Source organism: Scophthalmus maximus, chromosome 5 (genome assembly GCF_022379125.1).
Source record: "Scophthalmus maximus strain ysfricsl-2021 chromosome 5, ASM2237912v1, whole genome shotgun sequence".
Taxonomy (NCBI): Eukaryota; Metazoa; Chordata; class Actinopteri; order Pleuronectiformes; family Scophthalmidae; genus Scophthalmus; species Scophthalmus maximus.
This window is the reverse complement of record NC_061519.1, coordinates 4,265,628-4,291,233: the sequence shown is the minus strand read 5'-3', so window position 1 is coordinate 4,291,233 and position 25,606 is coordinate 4,265,628. Positions and strand designations below refer to the sequence as shown.

At 45.0% G+C, this 25,606-nt stretch overlaps 1 protein-coding gene across 3 annotated transcripts in view; it reads left to right on the top strand.

The window, feature by feature from the left end:
* Positions 1 to 2,420: 2,420 nt before the first annotated feature.
* Positions 2,421 to 25,606, top strand: part of arid1ab (AT rich interactive domain 1Ab (SWI-like)) — a 53,236-nt gene continuing 30,050 nt past the window's right edge. For 2 of the 3 annotated variants that reach the window (XM_047331828.1, XM_047331827.1), the window contains exons 1-2: positions 2,421 to 3,738; positions 23,910 to 24,131. In XM_047331828.1, the coding sequence (XP_047187784.1) occupies positions 2,839 to 3,738; positions 23,910 to 24,131 (1,122 nt within the window). In that variant the 5' untranslated portion in view covers positions 2,421 to 2,838. The remainder of the gene's footprint in view (positions 3,739 to 23,909; positions 24,132 to 25,606) is intronic. The other variant, XM_047331829.1, reaches the window with a different exon arrangement.

The window sequence follows — 25,606 nt, the reverse complement described above, 5'->3', positions numbered from 1 at the left end:
ATTTCTCAAGGTGAGCGCTGAAAAACGCTGCACATTTCGAAGCCGCTTATAAAATAAGACCACGAGCGCGGAGCATAGAAAGCAGATTGTGGCGCTCTTCATGACGAAATATAAAAGAGAGTGAGAGGAGAGACTGCACCCAGTGTTAATAAACAGGAAGTTTATGCTAAAAGAGAGAAAGAGGGTCCCTACCCCCCTCCTCTCTTACAGCACACACACACACACACACACACACACACACTCCTCCCTTAGCCTATATAAGCAGACAGCAACTGAGCGGACCCCCCCAACACACACACACCCTCCCCCCCTGCATACTCCCCTTTATCAAACATACAAAAGCTGCCTTTGCAGCTTTAAAAGACATTTAGCTGTTTCTGTCAACTTCCAAGAAAAACTTCAAGTACAAGAGGATCTCTTTTTTTTCTTCTTCTCCACGCACAGAGTGAGCAATGTGAGCAGAAAGCCCCGCATTGTAGAGAGAAAGGGCTGAGCAGTGCAGCGAGCTGCTGGCTGCCTCCCATCCCCCACATTCACATAGCAAAGTTCTGCTGCTTTTGCAAGCGGCGGTGGTGCGTTTGCGTGCTCCACCCGAGGCTCGTGAACGCACAACGTCGCAGCAGTCAAGCCTTTTTTTCTTTCTTTCTTTCTTTTTTTACTCGGTTTGGAAATAATAAGCTTAGGGCTGCTGCAAAAAGTGTGCATTTTAGTTTTTATTAACTCAAAGCTACTATGTGGACAAAAAAACCTGTAAAATAAATGTAATGCATATCTATTTCATCTTGCAACAGGATGCATTTTGCAGCTAAAAGGGACATTATGATATTAAAAAAATACATGAATCATTTTCACTCACATGTTAATGATAATTAGGCTGCTGCTTTATTGAAACAAAATATATTTAATGCATTGGTATATAAATTTTCTTTAACTATATTTTCACATTTCGGTCTACATTCTTACACTATATTCTTTATAGTGTTTTTGTGTGGAACGTGTCACTTTTCCTATACACAGATTCTATAGCAACTTCTATGTGTGGCTATAATGCAACCAAATCTTTAAATATTTAATTTCATCCTGCATGTTTGTGTATGTGTTGCTCAGGTCTTTTTTGGTGTGTGTATTTACAAGACAGTTTTCACACCCTCCAATCACGTCATCAAACACGTAGATAGTCTACGATGAGACTTTTTTCCTTTTCACATTGAAATTGTTTCATTTTTATACCAATGTTGTGAGTCGTTTGTGTCTGACCCGAAGGCGAAAATTCCCTACAGCACTCGAAGGCAGCACGAAAGCTGCTGCTGCTAGGAGAGCGAGGCAGAGAGCACGAAGAAAGGGGGTGGGGAGAGAGAGAGAGAGAGAGAGAGAGAGAGAGAGAGAGTGGTGGAGAGACATAGGGCGTCTGTTCCTATTAATTGTACAGGGAGACTTTATGCTTTCTCCTCTCGTCCTTGTGCGCGTGCGTGAGATTCGACTTCTAACAGATAACATGTGATGTGTTGCATTTCAGTGGCCTGTACACTGTCACTTTTCCACCACCACAGTTTCTCTCTTCTTTTTTTTTTGTATCTTCACTTCCTGCTCTGTGACTGACTCAGTCCATCCCCCATCCTTGTTCATTTTCTATCCTCCCTCTCCCTCACACACACACACGCTCACACAGCCATGCACAGGTTGTAATTTCATGCTTTCCTCTACTTTCCTCCGCCTTGTGCCTCGCTCCCCTCATTCGCCGTCGTCCACACATGGCAGCAGTGTGGAGGCGGCCCCCTTCCACCCATTAGCTCACCCTGAACCAGAGGATGACACTGTGGACTATAGTTTGCTCCGCTCCTGCGATGGTGGGGCTGATAAGATGGAAGAAATGTGCACAAAATGAATGTTCTCAGAGAGGGAGACGGGCGTAGAGGCAATACTTTGTACTTGGGGTTGGTTGAAGGGAGTTATCGGCCGACCCCCAGGGCAAAAAAACGTGTGTTATGGTAAAGGAAAAAAAGGGGCATTTGAATTGTCTAGTACGGTGAAAGTGTGGACACCATGCCCGTGACTTTAAGCTTTGAAACATTTGAACTTAAATCAATTGTGTCTAAGAGCTATTAAGCATTCTTATAGTTTATGCCACGGCAAATACTATGAATATGGATGCACTAGTATTCAAGCGTACATTACATACAATCTTTGTACAATACATAGAGTAACACACACGAAGCTAATTTTGTAAAACTTTATATCATATCAAAAACGACATTTGTATGTATGTGCTCAGTTTAAGGTGATGGCTCTTCTTCTTCTTCTTCTTGTGAGGGGGTTTCAGAGAGAAGCGCCGTTGTGTTGCAGGACACGCCGGCGCGCTCCGGCTCCAGTTCTCGCCGCGCGCTCCGCGCCGCGTTTTGCTTCTCTCGCGACAGCTCGGTAAGATGGCTGTGTCTCGCGGAGCCTCGTGCTGGTTTGGTTGATTTCTAGCTCGCGCTCTCGTTCTGTAACAGAAGCCCCCCCCCAACCCCCGCGCTCTCTCTCCCTCCAACACACACACACACACACACACACTCACTTGTGTCGGTGAAATTCATTTTCCCCGGCTCTGTATTTATATATTTCCTTCTCTCACAAAACTTTCCCCTCTCTGTTTTTTAACTTTAAACGGAGTCGCGGTGGATTACCGGATTGCGGTCCGGGCAGAGGGCAAAGGGGGGAATGAACCGGGACGACGGGTACGTTGTTATAAATATAATTGTATTTATATTCAATGGTTGTTCGGAGTTTGATTGTGAGTGAGTCGCCGCGCTGAGAGAGAGAGGCAGAGAACGAGTGTGGGGGAGAGAGAGGGATATCATGGCCGCTCAGGTCGCCAGCGTCGCCACTCTCAACACCAGCCCGCCATCCGAACTCAAAAAGCCGGACCGGGACCCACAGGAGGAGTCGGTACCGGGCGAGAAACAGCATGAAAATAAGGAACCGGGACCCGACGGCGGATCCCCTGGTCAGAAGGAGCTGCAGGACGGGAGCGACGCTGGCAATGCTGCGGGAGGAGGGGATTCTGACATGAAGAACGGCAACGGGAATCTGCCCCGGGTAAATAATAATAGCAGTAATCAGAATGATGCAGGCGGGCCCGAGGGGAATAACCATCCCGGGATGGGACACCACCACCCGGGCCCCTTCCCTCCACCTCCTTACGGTTACAACCAGCACTACAGCCGGGCCCCTTTTCATCAACATGGCGGACAACAAAGCCCTGGCATGGCAGCTGCATCGGGGCCGGGCATGATGGACCCTTACCCCCCGAACTCGCACGAGCACGGCTACCCCAACCATTACAACAGCTACAGCCCGTTCCCGAGCAGGACTTCTTATCAGGGCCAGGGGTACGGGGCCATGAATTCCCCGCGCAGCAACCAGCCTCCGGCGGCTGGGGGGCAGCCAGGCAAGCAGCAGCCAGCAGGAGGAACCACAGCCATGGCTGCCTCCTACAACAATCAGAGGTATAACATGGGGAGCCAACAGCCGACGTCTACGCCAACTTTGAATCAGCTCCTGACATCGCCCAGCTCCACCCGGAGCTACCCGAACTACCCGCAGGGGGACTACAACAATCAGGAAGGGGCCGGCAAGGGACCGGGAGACATGGGCAGCAGTCAGTACGCCGGGGTCCATCCGGGTTGGCAACAAAGGGCCCACCACCCGCCCCCCATGAGCCCGGGCAACACCGGGCAGCCTGCGAGCAGAAACCAGGTAAACTCCACACACTGCACGGACACACTTTGGGCCGAGTTCGAGTCGCGCGGCGGCCGCGGGGGACGCGCCGCCCGAGTTGCACATTGCATCGGACCAGCCATTGTCTGTGTAGCAAGAGCTGTAAAATGGCTGCCTCGCTCCGTCTAGCCGACACCAGCGTTCAGACCGAGAGGGGAGCCTCGCGCTCGGCTGGGAACTGCTCTCCGAGGCGTAGGTCTCGGTCGGTCGGTCGCTGGGTGGGTGGGTGTGTGTCCCTGCCTGGTGCAGGGCAAGAGTTAGACGAAGTGGAGCCAAGAGTTTGTCAGGAGAAAGAGTGTGTGTGTGTGTGTGTGTGTGTGTGTGTGCGCGCGTGTGCACAGGGGGAGATGAAGGTGCTGTTCAAACGCTGCTGTTTCTTCGTCTTTTTATTCTCCTCCTCCAGCTCTGTGCTTCACCACCGAGCGCCATCAAAAAAGTTGTGCCTGTCAAGGCGATAAACAAGATGCGAGTGACAAGCGAAGGGGCCGTTAAATAACATTTGCATAATCATCTGGTGGTGGTGGTGGTGGGGGGGGGACGATGTCGGCTAGAAAGCGTCGGAGCAGGGTCTCACAGTCCGGCGGCAATCGCGTGTTTACTTCGGGGGAACGACGTGTGATTGTGACCGCGATTGATTCACCTCGACGCAGGGGTTTTCATTCATTTCTTTAGTGGGGGGTGGGGGGGGGTTGGTTCGACTTGCTTCCCCTCCTCCTCCTCCTCCGCCGCCCCGCGCCTCTCCTCTCCCGTGCGCCGTGAACGCGGCCCCGCCGGGTCGGAGCTGGCTGAAGCTGTGCAGATTCGCGTTTTGCTTTGGGATTTGAATTATGGAGGTAAAACAGCCTGCTGTCAGAGCCAAGAGACAGTTGGTCTTAGGTTGACATGCGAGCCGAGATCTGATTGGCTCCCCGATCCCTCCGCTCTCGGCCATTTATAATTGCGTCTAATGGAAGGAAGGCTGCAGAAGAGGTAAAAAAAAAGAAGAAGAAAGCCCCCCAGCCCCCCTCTCTGCCCACTCATGTGCTCCTCCACCGTGTCAAGACAACATAGTGCCGCCGTGTTTTCTGTATTTTTATTCATTTATTTGTCACGCCTGTGTACATTTGTGCCATCTAAAAAAACATCTTTATTATATTTGTGTGTGTGCATGTAAACGCGTCTGAATATTCCCACAATATCAACAGAACTATTCAGCAGAAACGACATTAGCAATTTCAGAATAACACCACATGCCATTTATCGATGAAAGCATTTTGCGAACCATTTTATCCACTTCCTCCCACTGCAGTAATTTGCATGATGACGGTACTCATCTAGATATACCGTTTTTTTTTTATTTGTTTGATTTTAACCCTCTTGTGCTGAGTCACATTTCTACCGTCATATTTTAGGCTGTTGACCTCCACCTGAAGTTTATTTTAATATTTTTTTAAAAGCTGTTGAGGTTCACCGTGTGCACCGCACACGGTAGCCGGCTGACTGTGGTACAGCAGATAGGGTAGGTGTGGTCGTGTAGCCCCGTTGTACAGCCGTGTGCTCCACTGTTTCCAGATCGGGGAGTATTAGGAGACTCGTGCTCCTGAACGCCACGTGAGAGAGTTTGGACTGGGCGCAGTTGTGTTTACATGCAACCAAGGTGTCAGCCAAGTGTCACAGCTTCTTTCTTTTTTTCTCTCCCCTCAGCAGGTTTACAATAGTCTAATTCACTTCCACATGCGGAGAGTGTAACCATGTCAACAGTGCTTACTCTACACCTCTCTTCTCGGTTATAACGGCCACATTTGTTGTTTTTTTTACTCTACAGTTATGTGTCAAAGGGACAGAGGTGATTTGTGTAGTTCTACGTTCCCAGTAAAATACTACTCTTTGTCATTTAAATACATCTGAGTTTGTGAACGATGTCTTACACTTAACGAATTTCAAGTGATTTCACCGTCGTAGACAAATTTCCATTGAAAGTTTTGCCGGAATTGAGGCGCTCTCCCGTCACCTCAATTGTTAGGTGTGAGGTGGTAATCTGAACTGTTTTAAGTCGGCCTTTTTCGCGTCTTGACGTTCCAATAAAATCAACCGTGTTTATTATATTATCGTCAGTTTTAAGTCTTCGCTCTCAGATAGTGACGTGAACATTGTCGACAACCAATAGGTGAGCTCTTTTCAGAACCAAACAGGAAGCAGAAAAGCACGTAAGTTTCGGAGGAATACATGCTGCACCGTCGCATGGAGACTCCGGTGAAGCCTCGAACGCCGCGGTTTCGAAACTACCTGGTTGCGTGAACGGGGACAGAGCAACCAGGTAGTTTTGAAACCACGGCGTTCGAGGCATCTTATCTTTTTCTGGTTGACTTATATTTTCTCTACAGACCATTTTTTGCGCGCGCGCGCACACACACACACACACACACACACACACACTAAGACACCTAGTGGCTAAAAGCTGTTGGTGGCTATACTGGGACTAAAAACTCTGACTAATGACAAATTGTCTTTAGATGTGAGAGGGTGTCAGACTGAAGTCTTTAAAAGTCTTTTCAGTGTCTTCTCAAAGTCGTCTAGTGTATGGGAGGCATTAGTTGCAAAAAGTCCTCCAACCTAAAGGACCAGTTCATCCGTCTGTGGTGAATCACTGTGCACCTCCCCTAAAAACTACATGTCATTGTAGAAGCATGTCTCATCCATATCGCTTAGTGCCGACTCTCCCTCCTTTAAGTAACAAACTGCTGTTCAACACTTATCAGCCTCAACTTCCTCAAACCAACGCGATCCGCTCCGTTTCAGTCGCCACAGTTTGAAGTACACACACAGTGTGGCGTAGAGACCCCGCTGCCAACTAGCGTTTTGTTGGTGTAACTGCAGAACGACACACACTCACCAGCGCAAAGTATAAATGCGACATTTGGGGGCTTGTGTAGGCGACGCCTTAGACTCCGCACCAATCTTCGGCCGAATTATATATACCAGGCGGTCAACCACCATATAGACCGGTCACAAGAAGTACTGTTTCGTTGCACGATGGACATTATTGAGATAAACTATATTATCCTCATTTTAAAACTATATTTTGAACTGAAATGTGTGAGCTTGGTAGTTGCATCCTACAAGAAATGTGTTGCCGCTGAGAGAATTGTTATCCAAGTTTAGACTTGCGTTTAAGCCATAGACAAAACAAAGCAATCTTGAAGACATGGTGCCTTTAGAAAAAATATTAAGAAATCAATTTTTTCTGAAATTTTATAGCCCAAACCAGTAATTTATTAATCATACGACAAGAGCAGATGAGACGAATAGAAGCAGCAAGACTTTGCTGGACTGTTGTCGACGTTCATTCTCATGTCAACAAAGACGCATGTAGACACAATGGCCAATAAAAATGAATCATATCATGAAAATGATTGAGTTCATATTCATGCATTGTACGATAAGTTGATAACGTTTTATCGCGACGGGCCTCGCCACCATATAGGTCGTTTGTCCCGACCATCTGATATGACCCACAGGAGCGTCTCTGGCGTTAGTGCCCCTTCAATGGAACGAAGTCAAGAACTAATAGTGTTTGATTCGTTTTCTCAATTTCTTTTGTTTGTCACATCGGTCCAAAGAGGAGATTTAATAAACGTCTCCTTATGACCTATATACTGTGTATTTTATCCAGATATTCAAATATATTGTGTTGTTTTTTTGGGGCTAACCATTAGGGCAAAGGTCTTTGTGTACGTGTGTTGATGCATTGGCCTGTTTGTACAAGAAGGCAGAGGTGTTGTGTTTTTACTACGTTATTTCCAGCAAAAGGCAGAGTCATTAAGGGCAGACTGTTGGTCTCTAGAGAAGTGCCACCGCCACTTGTTGCTGTAAACTTTAAGGTGACGGTTTTTCACGCCGTGACTGCCGCTTTACCGCATCGCAGCGAGGCAAATTGTGTACACTTCACTGCCACGCAGTGTCTCTTTACATTTTTGGAGCTCTGTCTCTAAATGTCAGCAAAAGCGTTTGGCTCTTAATATATTAACCACATGTCTACACATTCTACAACTTGACCTCTGAGGCTGCGACACAACGTGGTCCTATTATCAACAAAGCTGATTTGTATTGTTTCTAAGAAGGAAAACTTTACAGTTTAAGGATACTTACGAGTTTTCCTTTCTGTGGAGTTGACAGGAAGGTTTGGGTTTGGTTTTTTCATTTTGTCATATCCTGTGTGCAGAGAAGTATCTCTGCCTGAGGTCAGCTTTAAATTTGGAGTGAAACAGGCGAATTGACAGAATCTCACTTAGTGGAGATTGGGTCCTTTTCTTTGTTTGAGTTCTGTTTTGAAATTTTGGCAGCTAGAACTGGCAAAATGTTTCACTTTGGCGGTGACTTGTGTAGTCCCACTTTCAGTTGCCGGAGAGTTTTCTATTTGCGTCATTAAGTATTTGACGTTGTGTCATGTTTGACCCACGTTTGTTACTGAGACGACAAAACGGATTTGCACCCGTCATTTATTGACATGATATTGCACACAAACACACATTTTAAAAGATCTATTTTTAATCATCACTTGTTCCCAATAGAATTTAGTTTAGAGAAAGCTGAGCCGTTTGCTTCTAAGCACCATAGTGTCTGGATCGCACATACGTGGATCTTCCGTCGGCCGTGTTGTGGTCCAAAGACAGAGGTGTCAGTTTGTATTCCATGGGTTAAATTAGAGTGCACCTTCTTCATTATTACATCTCAATTTTTCAGACATCATTGTGACGAGCAACTTTTCTCAAATTTATGTGTATAATGATTATTGTAGGTATCGGATCATGTTGATGTTGCTGCGTTGCCATTAAAGCAAACAAACGGAAGTCAAGATGAAACCGGTGCTGTGATTAGTTTGTTTTAAGATAAGTTTGTGTTCATATCTGTGAAACCACATCCATTTAATCTTTAAGGAAAAAAAAACCCGACCGCCTTTTCATTACTAGATTTCCATCCATGAAGGTTTTTTTAGGAGTAAATGTGCTCTCAGGGTAGATCTTTGCTGAAGAAGCCACAGAGGCTCATTGTGCAGGTGGAACGAGAGCGTCTGCAAAGGTAATTGAACGGTTTGGTTGTTAAGGGTAGCAAAAAACTGTTATTTTTCTTGCACTAGGTAAAAAGTGCTGCTTTGAAAAAGCTCATTACTGTCACTGAAATGGGAAGAATCAGAATCACTTAAAACTGGAGTTTTAACAGGAGTTCGTCTCGGTTGTAATGCACATAATCCCTGAACAAGGTGTCTGGAGGACGGGATCGCTCACTCACACAGGCCTACGTAAACAAGGGATCGGTTTGGCCGATTTACAGATAAGATAAATTCATTTAAAAAATGTGCTACTTAGGCTCTGATGCAGCCGCTGATACTACACTCTGCACTTCAGCGATGTCTCGTCCGTTTTCATTTGTTCAACTTCATAATAATGCTGCTGACAGCTCCCTGCACCTTTTTTTTGTTACGGCCATGTTGAAAGGTTCTGTGAATTAAACACGTTTTCTGTTTGTGTTATTCGAAATTTTGACGCCTTTTGACACTTATTTTGCTGCAGACAAATATCGGTTTCAAACATTGGTGTCTGAGAATAGGTATCGGCCTGGAAAAAGCCATATCGGTCGACCCTAATGTAAACACCAGTGTCCACTTTTGGGGCACATGAACTGTTGTCAAATCACTTTTGGGAGATGTCACTTAAGCCCGCTGCCGTGCGCACATGGTGTCCAGTCGGAGAACATGTGTTTGATGTTTGAATGCAGACATCGATGTGGCAGACGGCCGTGCAAAGTTCAGGCGGGGTTTTTTATTTTTTGTCCACAGGCCGAACCTACACAGACGAGCTTGTCCACGCCGAGGCTGTATTTTAGCAGAGTTTATTAAACGCTTCAACTTTCATTAACAGTGGCGTGATTGGCCTTTTTAATTGGTGGCTATATCTCCAGTAATTATTCAATGGATGAGTTTTATAGAGCCTTTCACCTGCCCGGGGCCACCTGCTGAAGATGAATTAGTGTCGGTAATGAAGAGCAGTGGGTGAGGGCTGATAGTACGCGCTCATCGCGCCTCGCACACAAACAAGTGCACTGAAGTCCATTGTGGTGGTGGTGGTGGTGTTGTTCAGGATGGTGTGACGACGACAGGTGTTCCCGTCCCACCAAACACACGGGAGCGAACCATCAAGGACGCCCCCCCCCCTACCACCTAAACTCTGAGTTTGAATTAAATCATAATAGCAGACACTTTGCAAATATTTCTTTGACAAAGTCTCTCAATGGAATGTATAATGATGACAAACACCAAACCAAAGGTGCTAAATTGACTGCTGCTAATAGACACAAACACGGCTCTGCTGCTGACGTACACGGGGAGCCTCGCCGCACATTTATGAATCATCAGTTTCACCACAGCTTCAGCGTGTCAAAATTATATATTTTTTTTAACAAGAAATGAAGATGGAATATATGTAATATTTAACAGAGCAGGGCAAGTGTCACACTGAGCTTTGCTGAGTGCGTCCCCCCCCCGAATTTTTATTTGAGATCACGATGACGTTTTAAATGTATACAGAGTCATTTTGGCAGAGTGGGCTTCCTTTCATACCAAAGTTTGAGTTTAAAAGTTATTATTACTTTGTTGTTGTGTTTTTGCCATGACATTTGAAGTGATCACAAAGGAAGAAAAGCTGATTCAAGATCAGAATCGCCGACTCTGACCGCAACTAATGATACTTTATTTTTAATCATGGATCAATTTGTAGAATCCACTATAAATAATTAAACATGTCATAAAGTAGCAAAACATGCCTAATAAAAGCACCCCGACTCCAAGGTGGTGGCTTAAAATGTCTGGATCCGTCCGACACACTGTCCAGAACCCAAAGTCTTTCAGTTTCCTGTCACGTGAATCAAAGAGAAGCAGGAAGCTCTCACATTTGAGAAACTTGATCTACTGAAAGTTATGAAAATTTCCAAAAATATATAGTTAATTAGTTTATCAACTCTTTTAATTATTGATCGTCTCTGGATTTTTTGGGCTGTTGGTCAGACCGAACGAGACATTTTAAAATGCCGCCCTGGGGTCTGGGAACATGCTTTAGTTTTTGTGGAACAAACAATTAATCACTTATTTAAATATAGAAAGGGGCAGATTAATCAGTTATAAAAGTAATTGTTACAGCCTCTGATTATAAAGACAATTCACATTAACACAACCCTTTTTGTACTGTTAACGATTCACAAATAATTTTGTGTCAAATTCTGATTTAGGGGCGGAGAGAGGTTGTGACGAGCTGTAACAATTAGTGGATGGAGAGAAAAGAAAGTGGCAGATAAACGATAATGCATTCCAGTCATTTTTTACAAGCCAAAATATTACTTGACTATTATCTTTAATTTGATAGACTAAAAAGATTAATTGATTTTTTTTTTTTTATGAACGAAGAGTCAACGAGTGGAGAAAATAATCATTAGCTACAGTGCTGCCCTAACTCACAGAGGTTCTGTATTTGAAATGACTGAATCAGTTCTCGTTTCCAACAATGTCAAAGACGGAGAAGAGTGTGCGGCGCTGGACGGGCCACTTAGCTTTGATGAACGGTTCTTTGACAGCTGACCCTGCACTACTTTGTGAATTGTTTCTATTCAGTAAACAACAGATGCACATGCACACACGCACACAGTAACTTCCAGCTACTGTTTAGTCAGGCTTGGTGCCGCGGAGAAGAGGAAGGCCGAGCATTCGAAAAAAGGAAGTTCACTCTGGGCTCTTTAGTCTGCACTGCTGAGTAATGATTCTCCACAGGCCACATGGACAGCATGCTGCCTCCCGGCAACTGTGTGTGTGTGCGTGTGCGCGCGCGCCTATGACGGAGAAACTGTGTCAGTGATACCCAGGGGAGGGGGGTGGGGTTGGTGTTTTGTGAATGATCTTCGTCTGCCCCTGACAGCTGTGTGTACTTGTGTATAAAGTGTGACAGTAACATGGTGATCCGTGTGTGTGTACGGTGCCGCCTCAGGAGCATCTCTGACCTGCTCTTACTCCACGTGTCACCAGCCATCCATCTTTCTCTAGTAACGTTCGCCGTTTTCATCCCACACACAGCAGGGCGATTGTTTCAACTCGGTCTTTTCACGTAGTTTGATGTTGTTCTGTCTTGTCCCCTCAGTAGCATCGTCCTTAAGATCCCTCCAATTATCCTGGATCATTGAATACAAAAACGCAACAGAGAAAAGCCACGACCTCGTCCAGGTTTATTTACTCCCATGAACGATAGCACGTTTTCCAACTGTTGAAAAATATTTGGTTTAATGACTCAAAAAGGTTAATCTACATCCTACAAAAAAACATCTGAATAATACTATATGGCCCAGAGTTGCACGTTGAAAAACAAGTTCACCAATGGACAAATGTCAGACCTGGGCTATTGCAGCGGGGCAGGCTGGAAATGTAAAGGTAATTCATTTCTTTTGACATATACCTTCTAAAATGCTCCAGATTAGCATAGTAATATCCGTCTCTGAGCCGGCGTGGGGCTGCAGACTTCATTTACATGACGTATGGGCTGTGCCGTTATGGAATAAAGTGGTTAACCTTTAAATGGGTGCAGTTGTTGATACTAGGAGGTAGAGAATGATGCTTCCTCCTAGAGCTCACACAACACTCACCTTTGCTCGCTGTACAAAAACGAAAGGAAAACGAACGCCAATGGCTGACGCATAGAGCGGGAAAAATGAGGAACAGTTGGTTTTCTCCTTTTATGTCTTTTGTTGAAGTCAATCACGATGTTCGTTGTTGTGGATTCTGCCCCCCAGTCACAGCCGCCATTACTTTCTGTTTTGCCTACTGTGCTATTCACAGCTTCACCCCCCCCTTTTTTTTTTGAGGCCATTAGACCAAAGCTGTGGAGACTACTCGGGGCAAGTGGGCGCTGGTAAAAGAGCCTGGGCAGGAGATTGTAATCAAACAGCAAACCAGTGGTGGATCAATACTCAAATCTTGAATCCAGTTCTTACATTATTACACCACAAGACTTTCATTTAATTGGTTGATACGAAACAAATCGATGATAACAACGTTGGCAATCGTTTAAGTCATTTATAGAAAGCTGGTTCCAGCTCCTCAAATGTGTGTGTTTCATTGAAGCGGAATTGATTTAGTCCAAATAATGAATTGGCAGCTATTTTGATCAGTTTTAAAGTAATCTCTTCCAAGTTTGACCGTTAACGTGAAAGCAGAGTCAACGTGAGGGTAGAGCGAGGGGAGATTGTCCACTGGACAGCAGGCGGCCTCGCCAAAAAATAATAATATACCAGGGCATCTCACTCAGGTAAAGTGTGTGTGTGGGAAACACTGAAATTAATGTCTGCATGTTTTGTGCTGTTGGTTGGACAAACCATTTTTAATCATGGGTATTTTCATTACTGATTCATCTGCCAATAATTCTCACAATTAATAGACTGACTGTTGACCTACAAAGCGTCAGAAAAAAAAAAGAAGCAGTTTCTCACAATCAAATCAAATGTCGTCTTGTTCGTTCCAACAGTCCAAACACCCCGACGATATTCAATCAATTGTCAAATAATATAAAGAAACAGAGCAAATTCTCACACTCCAGAAGCTGGAATAATACATTTTCTTGCATTTCTTGTTTGAAAAATGACGATTAATCGATAATCACAACGGCCGCCAACCTCACTTTCTGAGGTGTGAACGTGGAGCCGTGGGAGATTGTGCTTCCCCGTTTTTTCAGTCATTTTAAGGACCGGCAACAGCAAGTGGCAAAACAGGAGGAGGGATGAATTGATAATGGAAATAATCAGTTTTCATGAAAAAGGGCTTGTTTTTATCAGAGAAAAATAATTTTAATGTGTCAAGTTCAGGTGGCTCCTCTCTCTGTGCAGCAGTGTGCAGGTAGCAGACTGATAAAGGGCCGCTGTTTTGATTTCATCACTTCATGGTAGTAAAAAAAATGAACAGTCGGTGGTCAACGGTCGAACTCTCCCTGCGATGCCTGAACGTCTGGCTGTACGGCTGGAGACTGAGCAGCGACACGTTCCTCTCTTGATGTGAAGATTTGGCACGTCTGGGCCTGTGAGCGGCTGTTTTGTCTACGGATGAGTCCAAATGAACCATTCCGACCGTCTTCACAGTCCAGTTCAGTTCCTTTGCCCCCAAACTCCCTCACCTCACTGTAACCTGAAAGCTTTATTTCTGTCCACGCTGTCGTTTTAAATTAAAAGTGGACAGCTGCGCTGCTGTACACAAACTCCGTGTTCTGTTTAAATTGCTAGTCTGTGTCAGATTGTGACCAAGCATGTTTACCTCTGGTCCACACACAGTGTGTGTGGGTGAGAGTGTGTGTGTGTGTGTGTGTGTGTGTGTCACTGTGTGACATCAGCATCCAAAGTTGTGACTCTCCACCATGCGACCCAGCCAGGTCCTTAAGTCGCCTCATTCAGTAGCCCTGTGTATTTTTGGCCCGGCCACGAATGACACACATCTTGCACCGGGTCGTCCAGGGGCCAAGGGTCAGCCCCAATAAGTGTCCTCCTCTGCAGCGCTGAGCCGAGCCTGACGTAACCCCATCGCTCTTTTTGCCTCCGGTGCCGTTCGGAGTAGTCGCCGGCTCACGTCTGAGCTGGACAGGAGAACAGCAGACTGCCCTCCTTTTCAGCCCTGCTCCGTCCCGGTGCAGTGCCCCGTGACCGGAGAGCCACTGCAACTGCATTGTGAACTTAAAATAGGCCACCGTGGCGTGTGCGTTACAGGAAGTTGTTCCACCGTAACTGTAAACACTCAGGTCTGTCAAGCATCGCTGCGTGACTGTTAATCATATTTGATTCCATATTAGATGTCACATTAAAGAGGAAGTCGAGCCGAGAAGACAGGACTTAAATTTTTCATAATTATATAATTCTAAATGTATACAAAACCTTTTATTTCTGTAAGAAATAAGTCCGAAATGTTAAACGTCGCCGTGACACTGAGACCTTGAGATCTCCGTGGTGTTTCTTTCTTCTACAAAAGGGTTTCCTCACTTCAGACAGATTGTTCTGTAGCTGCTCAACCTTCACCACCTCCTTCACCAGCAGCAGCGCACAAGGGAAACCTTTGCTGGGTTTTTGCAGGCGCATTACACATCACAGGGACTTTACTATTGTGTCACCGTTAAGTGATGAACATATGCTTTGCGATCTCTGCGCATTTTTTTTCCCCCTCTCGCCACAGTGCTCTCTCTGAAGCCGCCGGGGCCCGGCTCTCGACCTTTTCTCAGCTCCCAGTCTGAACACCGCTCGCCTCGTCTCGCTACCTGGAATCAGCCACTGTCACCTGGGAATATAATTTTTGGGTTGACGAGTTTGACAGCCAGCAGTCGGGGCAAATGTTCACTCTCTTGTAGCTTCAGCCTCAAACATCACAGTGACAGGCCAGGCAGCATCAGGCTTTTTTACTGTATAGTCTAAGAAGACAGCTTAGTTGTTGTTCCTCAACTTACTATAAGTCATGTGCCACTGTCAAATTATTGCTAATCAGGTTTCTTCTAAGGAAAGACTTCACTTCTTTTCCTTTCAGAAAGTAATACTACATGTTTGCTCAACTGGAATCAGACAATTTTCTCTTATTTTTGTTCGTGAATAAGATCTGCAGCCTGTAGATGAACTGGCCTCTTGCATCTCAGTTTAATTTTACAGATCTGTTAGTTCTCATCTCATCATTCTGTGATGTTGAATACATTCCAGGAATACATTCAAGCTAACTTGAATATCAAAGGGGGTAGGTCGAGATATTCCGACCTTTGGCCTCTAGAAAACATTGAACTCCTACAAATTCAACCAATAGCGTCTTTTTCATCAAACCCTCACTTGTCTTTTCAAATCTCACAGGCCTTGTTTTTAATGCCACGTCCGTACGTCGGTGCCATTATTGAATCCCTTCAGTGTTCCTCGCTGTGTATATTAAACTATTCTGGACAGACTTTGATGCAAACTGCAGCGTTCACTGGCTGGCAGAGGCATTCGGCCGGGAGGCGGTAATTCTGTTAATAAACTTGGAAGATCCGAGTCCTATTCAAGATGAACCTTTATTACATCACAAGGGTTTCTATTTCTTCAGTCTTAAGAAAACCATTTTTTGTCAGGTCTCGTGGAGAAATGGTTCAGTTGTCATTATTTGAGCTAAGCGTGGAACTTAATAGCTTGGTCACAAACTATTACGACTTTTTTTTTTGTTTAACTCTATTTCCGTCTCTATGGTTTTCTCTCTCTCGGTGGATAATTGTCGGAATGTCAGTGTAAAATAGAAGCAATTGAAAGATTCCAGTAGCTTTTAAAAAAAAAAAATCAAATGAGATATTAACAGACTACAGAATATCTCTCAATATACGTGACGTCTCCCTTTGGCTGCTAGTCTGTGGGAATGAGGTGTCCAGAAATGGAAGGAACCCTTGAGCAGCAGTGTTTTCAACTCCTATCTTTCTGTTGTTGTTGTTGTTGTTGTTTTTCTTCTTCTTCTTCTTCTTCTTCTACTAAAGTCAAGCGAAGGCTTTGTTACTCTCCGAGATGTGAAAGATGATTTTAGTCATTCGAGTGTGCGAGTTTCCCCTTCTTCCTCTCCTCCCCAAACATCTTTTGAATTCCTTGGAACAGCTGGCCGAGCATCTGGATGAGTCGGGTGCCGTTGCCTCCGCTCAGTGTGGATGATGGCACCAGCAGGCGTAGGCTGCGGCCCCCCCTTCTCCCCCTCCTCCACCCAACCCGGCTCCTCCTTGCTGTTACCCAGAGTCATGCGGCGGTCAAGTCCAAGTTGGATCTTCTCAGGTTGATGCAGGAAGAAGGCACAGTCTAAATTGCTTAATTGGGAACATGGCCTATTTGTTTCTGTTTGTTTTTTCCCCCACCCTGAGCTGCTTGTTGACTCTCAACCTTAGGTACAGATCTCCTTTTTCATTTTTTCAACTGTTTGCTCAAACTAGTTGGCTTTATTTAGCTTCCCCTAACAGCTCATTTCAGCCAGTCATCTTCTAGACTGCTGTAATGCTCTACGGCTGCTGTGAGAGAAGCACACTGCTTTTAGTTTGGTTATATTTATGAAAATATTTAGATAATATATAGTTGCACACTGTCAAAATATGTGTCCATTTTGAAATCAGTGTGTAACAGTAGCACTTGAAACATGTAAAGGGTCAAGATATCTGATCAAAGCACATTCAGAGGTGACAAGTCAGTATTTTTACACACACACACACACACACACACTTGGTAGAGCTGGTGGACTTTTGTGCAACATTAATATTAACACTGTGATACCAAAACAGCACTCTTTTCAATACTTCACTTTGACAGTGACCTTAACACTCTTTTTTTCTCAAACATTAAATGTCTAAACACTAAAATACATTCAAACCGTCAGAGCGCAGTTCAACTCTTAACAGTTGAGCAAGATTTTTAACTAAATAAACATGGGCATTGGTATTTCATGCTGAAATACTGTTTGATATTCACTGAGAACCATTTGCACCCACGTAGAAAGTGAGAGAGACGGACCCATTTGGACAATTAATATGCTGGACTTCACAGAATTTGCACTCATGAAGGAATCATTTACCTTCATGTTAAGTTTCCACACAAAAACTTTTGATGGCTGTAGTCGTCTTTGGCCTGAGTACCGTCTAATCTGACACGTTTACTGGAGGCTGTTTGATGGCGGATGAATTACCACCACCTCTTCTAGCAGTTCTTACGCATCATATATATATATATATATTTTTTTTTTTCTTTACCAGACGCCACTTCAAATAAGGGAAGCTATATTGAAGACAAGATGATGGTCTCCGTCTCAACTATCGAATACAGTTTACGCCTGGTGATTGCGAAACTGTCTTTTCAAATATCAAACACGCAATAGTGCGCAGACTCGCCCGACTCGCTCTCGGAACCAAACAACCGCTAAAATTGTCCAAAGTGAGTACGACACCCCCGTTACTTTTGTTTGGTCACGTGATGCGCGGGACTCCACCACCATACGAGGGGGCGGCCATGGGCCGGCGTGTCTTGTCGGTGGCTGGTGTGTTGCGTGTCGAAGGGCTTTAACGCAGAACAATGGTGTGTGTTCTGAGCCGAGGCCATGTGGCCCTGTGGTGGATTAAATTAGCAGCAGTTGTTTGTCGTCTGTCCCCCCTCTCTCCCCAGTCCATCTGCTCTGCTCGGCACTGTGGACTTGAACTCTGCACTCAGGCGCCGCTCCAGATCCCGCCCCCCCATCCCCTCGCCCAACCCCTTACAAATCCCTCTTCCCATCCCTATTCCCATCCCCACGTCTCTCACACACACAGACAACTCAGAATAGTTGCAATATCCACCAGCAGCCCAGTCATGACACAATATACCCGGTGCAACCTCTTCTGCCAAGAGTGCTCCGGCTTTCCTCTATGCAGATTAGCCATGTGGTAATTGTGATTATTTATTTATTTTTTGTGTGCGGAAGGGAGGAACAAAAAAGGGAGGGGATGGAGTTTCCTCTGTAATTGATTAGATGACTGATGTGGGGGGGAAGAGGAGAGAGAGACAATCCTGTGCTGCCAGTTGAGATGGCTTGATAATTTGTCCCTATCTGTGTACTGACAATTTGTTTTTATTGTACCATTCTTAGTTTGAAAGAGAATTTTAATCTTTCAAAAATCTGATCTACTGAAGGCTCTTTCATACCCTGAATACCCCCCGAATCCTATCGCTGATTCATAACCTGCTTAATATTTCCTGCAAGGACAAATTAAGAAGGTAAATATTGGAAAAAAATACTGGAACACTTTACAACCTGAAAGATCTATCAGTAAGTACTGTTGACCTTTTTGGAGCAAAATTCTCTCTTTCAGCTGTGACAGGTTCAGAAACAGGTAAGTGACTGTCGCTGCAGAGCGTTTTTCCACCTGGTGCTTAATCTGTTTGGCTCAGGGAAAGTCTCCACAGCATATGAGGCCACAATGAAAAATTATATAGTCTAGAAATATTTATAATTTGATATAAGGGTTGATAACTATTGTGAACAATTATGTTTTTGTTCCATATCGTGTATATTTAATTTCCTGATGCTTGTTTCTTTAATCAAACTTCATGTAGCTTTTGCTTTACAGTGGCAGCTGTGACCACAACTAGCAATTTCAGGATCGTGCAAAAATGCTAACACATAGTGTATGTATAAAACAAATTCATTTATATCAAAAGCTTGCTAATAATAGCCACTGTAAGCTACTGTTCATACCAGAACCAGTAAGGCTGTAACAATGAAACCCCTGAAATTATTGAATTTCCCCGTTGCCTATGAATTTGGCTTTTCATTAGTAAAAGAGTAAATAGGCCTGTGTCACGTCAATTTCAGATGAACAATTGAAAAGATGCTGGTTAACTTTTTTTTTCTTTTTGCGTGCTACGTTGATCAGTTGGCTTTTGAGAATTACTGAGATTAGTACCAGCAACTTAAAAAGACATTAAATCAGCCAGAGTTGTTTAATGTTATTTATCAGACAGACTGGACTTTTGCCAAAGTGAGTCATGAAAATTAAGTTTAGCTTTAACATAATGTACCATGGCGGGCCTCATCTGGTGTGTACGCCATAAGCTTTCAACTGTGACATGTCGCACACGTCGATGCTCTGGCGACGTGTTGTTCAGATCGGCGCAGGAGTAAAACTGATCAGTTAAAAGAAAGTAATTTGACAGCCACCATAATGCATTTTCAGGCCTTTCCTAGTAAAATCAAATTTCAGCGGCTAATTTTAGCAGCATGTGGCAGCTGGCAGGTCACTGTGTCAGACCTCGATCGCAGTCATTTGTGTTCCAAAGCACAAGGACTCAGACACTCACTCTTGACTCAGTTTCAGAAACTGAATGCCTTATCGTCTCCCCGCGGCGTCTATCTCGCCCTCGCTGCCCCCAACCGCTGACATTTTCTCCGTTACAGCACTTCTCCTCCTCAACCTTGAGTGCCGAACAGCCACGCTGATTTTCCAAAGCGAGCCAATAAAGAGTTTCACCATTTATGTGGGAAAGTTAAACGAGTCCTTATGTTAAGTGTTTAACATTCACTTGCATTTTTCTTTCCCACATTGAAATACATTGTCCCATTTAACCCAATGCTACTCGAAACATGATGGTTGTGATTAAACCCTAACTTCAGAAAAATACATTCAAATGCTCAAGGTCTTTCCTCAACAGCAGCGGTGCGCCAGCGCTGGCACTGCGCTTCCTAAGAGCCACTCAGTCTCTAACTAAGACACGGAGGAACAGAGCCCTGTATAGCAGCCTCACACCTCCATACAGGAGATGCTGTTGTTTAGTATGGTTAAAGTACACACACACACACACACACACTACAACACAAAGGAGGACGTGTAATGGTGTGTCAGATCTTGAACAACTTAAGCAATATGAGGGAAAATGCTGGTAAACAGATCAATGGAGGCCCGAGTGAGGCTGTCTCACCGCCTGCAGCCCACGGACGTGTTAACATGATCGAATGAGGCCGAGGAGTTTTGAAAACACAAAACAACACTCGCCTCTTGAGAACGTTTACCGTCCTGGATTACCTGGATTGATGCTATAGGCTACACAGACCACATACTTAAAAAAGCATTATGACACTTTATAACTGTTTTTACTTAATGTTGAGCATGGTTACGGCGTCTCACCCAGTTGTTGTGCGCATATTTGCATTTGATTTAATACACTCCACTGTCATGTTGTGTGGAGGGAAGCATTGTAACCACGCCTTACAGGATAACTCTGGTTTATTACACCTGCACACACAAAACACAATGTTATTGTAATGTTCATCATATTAAAATATGAAAAATGTCCGTACTGAGTGACATCTTCATGAGTCGAACCAGCTGAAAATATTCAATTCTCAATTATGTTAAACAGGGAATAGAAGTTGAGATGTTGAAAGTCTCCTGCTTCAAAACAGGCTTCAACTTGGTTTGATTAAATATGTAAAAAAAATATTTGTGGTTGTAGTTGATTCACTAATTAACTAATTGCTATGACTAACGTCTTCATTACCCGTAGGATCGGCATGATGGTCAAAAATATGGAGATAGATCAGCAAGTAATGATTTATCCAAAAGTTTTTGCTTGAATAATGATTTTTGGCCTCAAATGAATTTCTGTCTTGTCACAGCTCAATTTGACTCAAGGCTCGAGCTTTGATAATTTTGAAGTATCCCTTTTAATTATCTGTTAACCCACCTTAAAGAAAATTATTAGTCTGAGTGGTTTAAATGTCTTCAATTAATTTTCTCCCTCACTTTTTATATTCGTGTTAGGAATGATTTGGCATAGGAATCATAATTTTCACTGAACATTGGTTCAAACTATCAGATTATCAGTGAGTATTAAGCAAATGTTTATACAAAGAATAATGATCAGTCGCTCAAAGAAGTGAGTGATTTGCCGTAAGGTACATATTGGTCTAACACTTACGCAGTCTCTGCGCAGTGCACGTTTAACTTTGCTATCTGATCACCTGCTCAAAAGACCGTTATCTCCATCTTTTTTTAGAGTGGTTGTTAAATGAGACATGAGAGAGAGATGAGTGGTTGTTTTGGAAACGTCCGCGGCCACTCTCCGTCCACGTGGCTCCGTGAGCCGAGCTGTACTTTTCCAGTTCAGCCGCCCCGCTGAGCTGAGCCCACGAGCTGTCAGGCTCCTTAATGGAAAAGCGGGAACAAACACACGCAAGGCGTAGAAATATTCTCACCACTGCCCCAAAATATCGACTGAAATTGGTGAGGGAATAAGGTTGATTGCTTTATGGCTGGGCCATCGCAGGGAGATTTAGTCTAAATGAGAAATTGAGTTTACCTTTTTCTGTGTTGCTGCTTTGTAGTTTGTTAGCCCGCTAGTCATTTTTCATGAGGACTGGAGGACGTTAGTGGGTGATTCAGGCGTCTGTGGCACACTTTATGGATGACAAAGGAAGCTCCGTCTAACTGCTTAAGCAGCTCATTAGGGAAGAACTATAGTATATTCCTACCCGGTGAAACAAGTGGCTCCTGGCCTTGTTTGTGGGAACGTGGAGGTTTTTTTTGTTGCTGTCGTTTGCCCATAATTGGACAAATACACCTGTCTGAGATGGATTGCATAGCAGCAATAAGGTGGTGTCTGCTTCACTGTTTCCCACCAGTCATCTTTAGGGCAAGCACCGTGGCATGTTGTCAAGTTTGGGAAGGGAGGGAGGGAGGGGGCATAGTGTCCTTTTTCGTAGACTGGGGTTAAAAGTGCATTAGAGGTCACAGGAGAGTGTCTACAGTGGCCTGTTGCCTTCTCCCCCCACGGTGCGGTTGGTAATGACCCTTGGGAGCGTAGTAATACCCCCACGTCCCTTTCCCTCCATTTCCTCCACACACACAACACACAACCTAACACGCACACACACAACACACAAATACTCTCCTGAACCTGGAGGAGCTCAGGAGTGTGTGGTCGGGGGGAGGCTGCAGGGAAAACCTGGAGTGGAATGTGTTATCTTGCATAATGTTGGTTGACCACCCTGACAGCCTGTTGATCCAGCCGCGCGCCCCCCACCCCAACCTCCAACCTCCAACACCTACAGTCTTCCCCCAACACACACACACACACACACACACACACACACACACACACACACACACACACACACACACACACACACACACACACCAACCTACTGCTGAGCCGCCCCCCAAACCACCTCCTCTTTCTCACTGCACCACTGTCATTCATAGAGTGCCAAAGCCTGCTGCTTTATTAAAGCCCTGGAAGAGCAAGGCCTGGCCCAGGTTCAAACAGCAGTGCAGCTGGGACCTGTTACATTTTCGGCAGACTGCCCTCTCTGTCTAGCTGGCTATAAATAGCACTGGTGGTTGTCTCCCTTAACCAAGGAAAATAGTTTTTTGGGGGGAGGGGAGGGGGTATACACACAGATTAATAACCGTGGGAAGTAATGAAAGCTTTGTGTCTGCTGCCTGAGGTCAGCAGGCCAGGAGGTGTTGCTATTTCAAAGCCCCCATTGTGGCTCGTACTCTCAGACGCTGCGGTGGGTTTGACGGGAGAACGGGAGGAACTGCGAGAGGTGCCATGAGTCGATGGCATTGGATCGTGCCAACCAGAATGATGCCCGAATAGCCATGCAGCCATTGTGTGAATTGTCATTTATGTATTTATTTTTGAATTCTGGAGGAGAACCTCTACAGTACACTCTGCTGGAATTCATTTTTCAAATTCTGTTAATCATTTATTGGACTTTATGGGCACTTCATGGCCTTGACTCCAGCTGTTGACTGGCAGGGCTACCTCCTCGTGAACCCCACCTTCTCTTCCTGCCCCTCCGCTTTTCGATTTCCATCCACGGCTCTCCAGCCAGAGAGAAGGCTGCCTGGCCCAGTAATATCGCCTGCCCGGGCCATGTGGATCTCCTCGAGTCCACGCTGGCCAAGGTCAGCCCCCACCATCACCACCAACACCCGGGCCTCCATCCTGACATGACTCCAGCTGAGGGGTGGGCCCAGCTCCAGCAACCGCAGACACTTCCACTTCCTTGAGCTTATTTTCATAGAAACCCTCCCTGACGTCTCCGACGAAACAGTATCCACCCACTGGCACAATGATCTCCTGGGCAGGGAAACGCTCCTGGTGGATATAGTGGGCTCATTCATTCATTCATGGCCAATTTTTCCCTTTTTTCGTGTAGGAAAGTAAATCCACTACTGTTTTTTTTCTTCATCCCTCCCCCTCCTTCTTTTTGTTCTTGATTACACTGTGACTGGTTTATGAGACGATGTTTGCACGTCACATTGCAATGGAAGACTCATCGTTAGTGTTTATCGCTGAGTAACGCTTTTTCAAGAAAATCCACTCAAAGGTTCCAAAACCCCTCTGGCTATATTTAACCTGGACTACATTTCCTCATCTTTTGGAAATGTCTCAACACAAGTCAACTGCACAGTCTAATAGGGGCGGTAGATTGACAATAACCATTATCCCCCCCAAAAACATGAGCGAATGACAGACACACATCTCTAAGGTCACGCCCTTTTCATCCAGTTTTGATGCCAGAATTTCCAGCCCATCCGTCCACTGTTTCAACTCACTGATGCACTACAAATTTTCTCTCTGTCGTCCAGCCTCCAAGCCCAATGGACCAAGTAGGGAAGATGCGCGGCCAGCCATACGGAGGACCCAACCCCTACTCACAGCAGCAGCAAGGGCCTCCCACAGGGCCTGGGCCCCAGCAGGGAGGCTCATACCCTGGCCAGGGCTATGGACCTCCCGGACCTCAGAGATATCCCATGGGGATGCAGAGCAGAACACCTGGCGCTATGGGTGGCATGCAGTATGGACAGCAGGTCAGTAATTATTGACTTAGATTACGTTCTCTGCATCTTCATTTCAACCTAGCACAAGGTTTTGAGAAGGCCAAGTATGTTAAATGAGATGCTTCTTTGCACAATTGATATTTGAAAGTCTTTTCATTGAAACTTTTCTCAAGCTTTCATATGACCTGGTTATTTGTCACATTATTGGGGTGATCAGAAATTCTTGTTGGGCTTATTATTTGCAAAATCACACTTTGCTGAGTTTACAACAGACTTCCACAGGCTGTCTGGAAAACGAGAGCAAGTAGTGTTTGTGTACGTCCTTATTTGAAGTAGAAGCTACATTCGAAAATATGTGGCTGTTGTCAGTATGGACTGACTTCAAATTGCACAAGGTTTATGTCTGGGACCAGAGCCATGTTGGCCAGGGGTAACGGATAGGCATCAAGTTCAACAATTCACAGGCAAACTCATCTGAGCAATCATCAACATGGTTCTTGAAATCACCCAAAATGAGGTCACTGTCTATTGTAATGAGGATGGAAACTACTGCTTGGGTTGTGGGGGCAGCATGTCAAAGAGCATCGAAGTTGATTTGTCCTGTTCACTTTTGAAACCTTTAACAGGACGTGACAGGACGTCACTCAAAGTGTTTTTCTAAAAGGAACTGCCACACCATCAGTACAACCTGTGGTGCTGCTGAATGAACCGAGGAAATGATGGGCAGGGGCTGTAATCACCAAAACACTGTGCCACCATCTCTGCTGGTTTGAAGTCCGGACCACAAGTTACAATTTCTACTTTTTGTGTTTCTTGAGGCGCTCAAGCGTTAATTTGGTACGTGACAGGGATGGTGACTTTATGGAACGATCGCACAAAAGGTTTGGGGAAAGTTTGCAGGCGTCCAAAACCAGTTTTTGTCTCATTGCAAGTAGGCAAGAACTGGATCTGCTGGTGTGTAATCAGTACAGTCTGAAAAGGAAGATTAGCTTCCAGAAAGACTTAACTACCTCTGTTCAAAGGTTTTTCTAAGAAATAGTCCAGCACACGACCTGATCATAGATGACCAACAAAGTTAATTGAGATCCCACAAACCTGAAATGTAGCATCCTTTTTTACCTGAAACCTCACATGGAGTGGGGGAGGGGGCTCCTACAGGTGCAAGACTCACCGAGAGCAGTTTATCAATTTTTCACTCTCTGGTTCATTTTCATGCTTGCAAGCCAAAAGTTTGGGGGAAATTCAGTTGTGTCCGCGGGCACAGTGGGCAACGCACTCTGACAACGTTGTCCAATTGGAAACGGCAAACATCCAGTTTTTCTTTAGCTGCCTATTCATAGCTAGGAGTGAGCCCCTTCTTGAACTCTCTCAGCCAGGCAGTACGTCTTGACAGAGAAACGCACGCAGGGAATCCCGTAGAGTGAAGCCTTTTCTTCCACATCCGCTGTCTGTGGTCTTGTGCCCATTGTGCGATGTGATTATCTCATACTGGCCTGCCTGGTGTC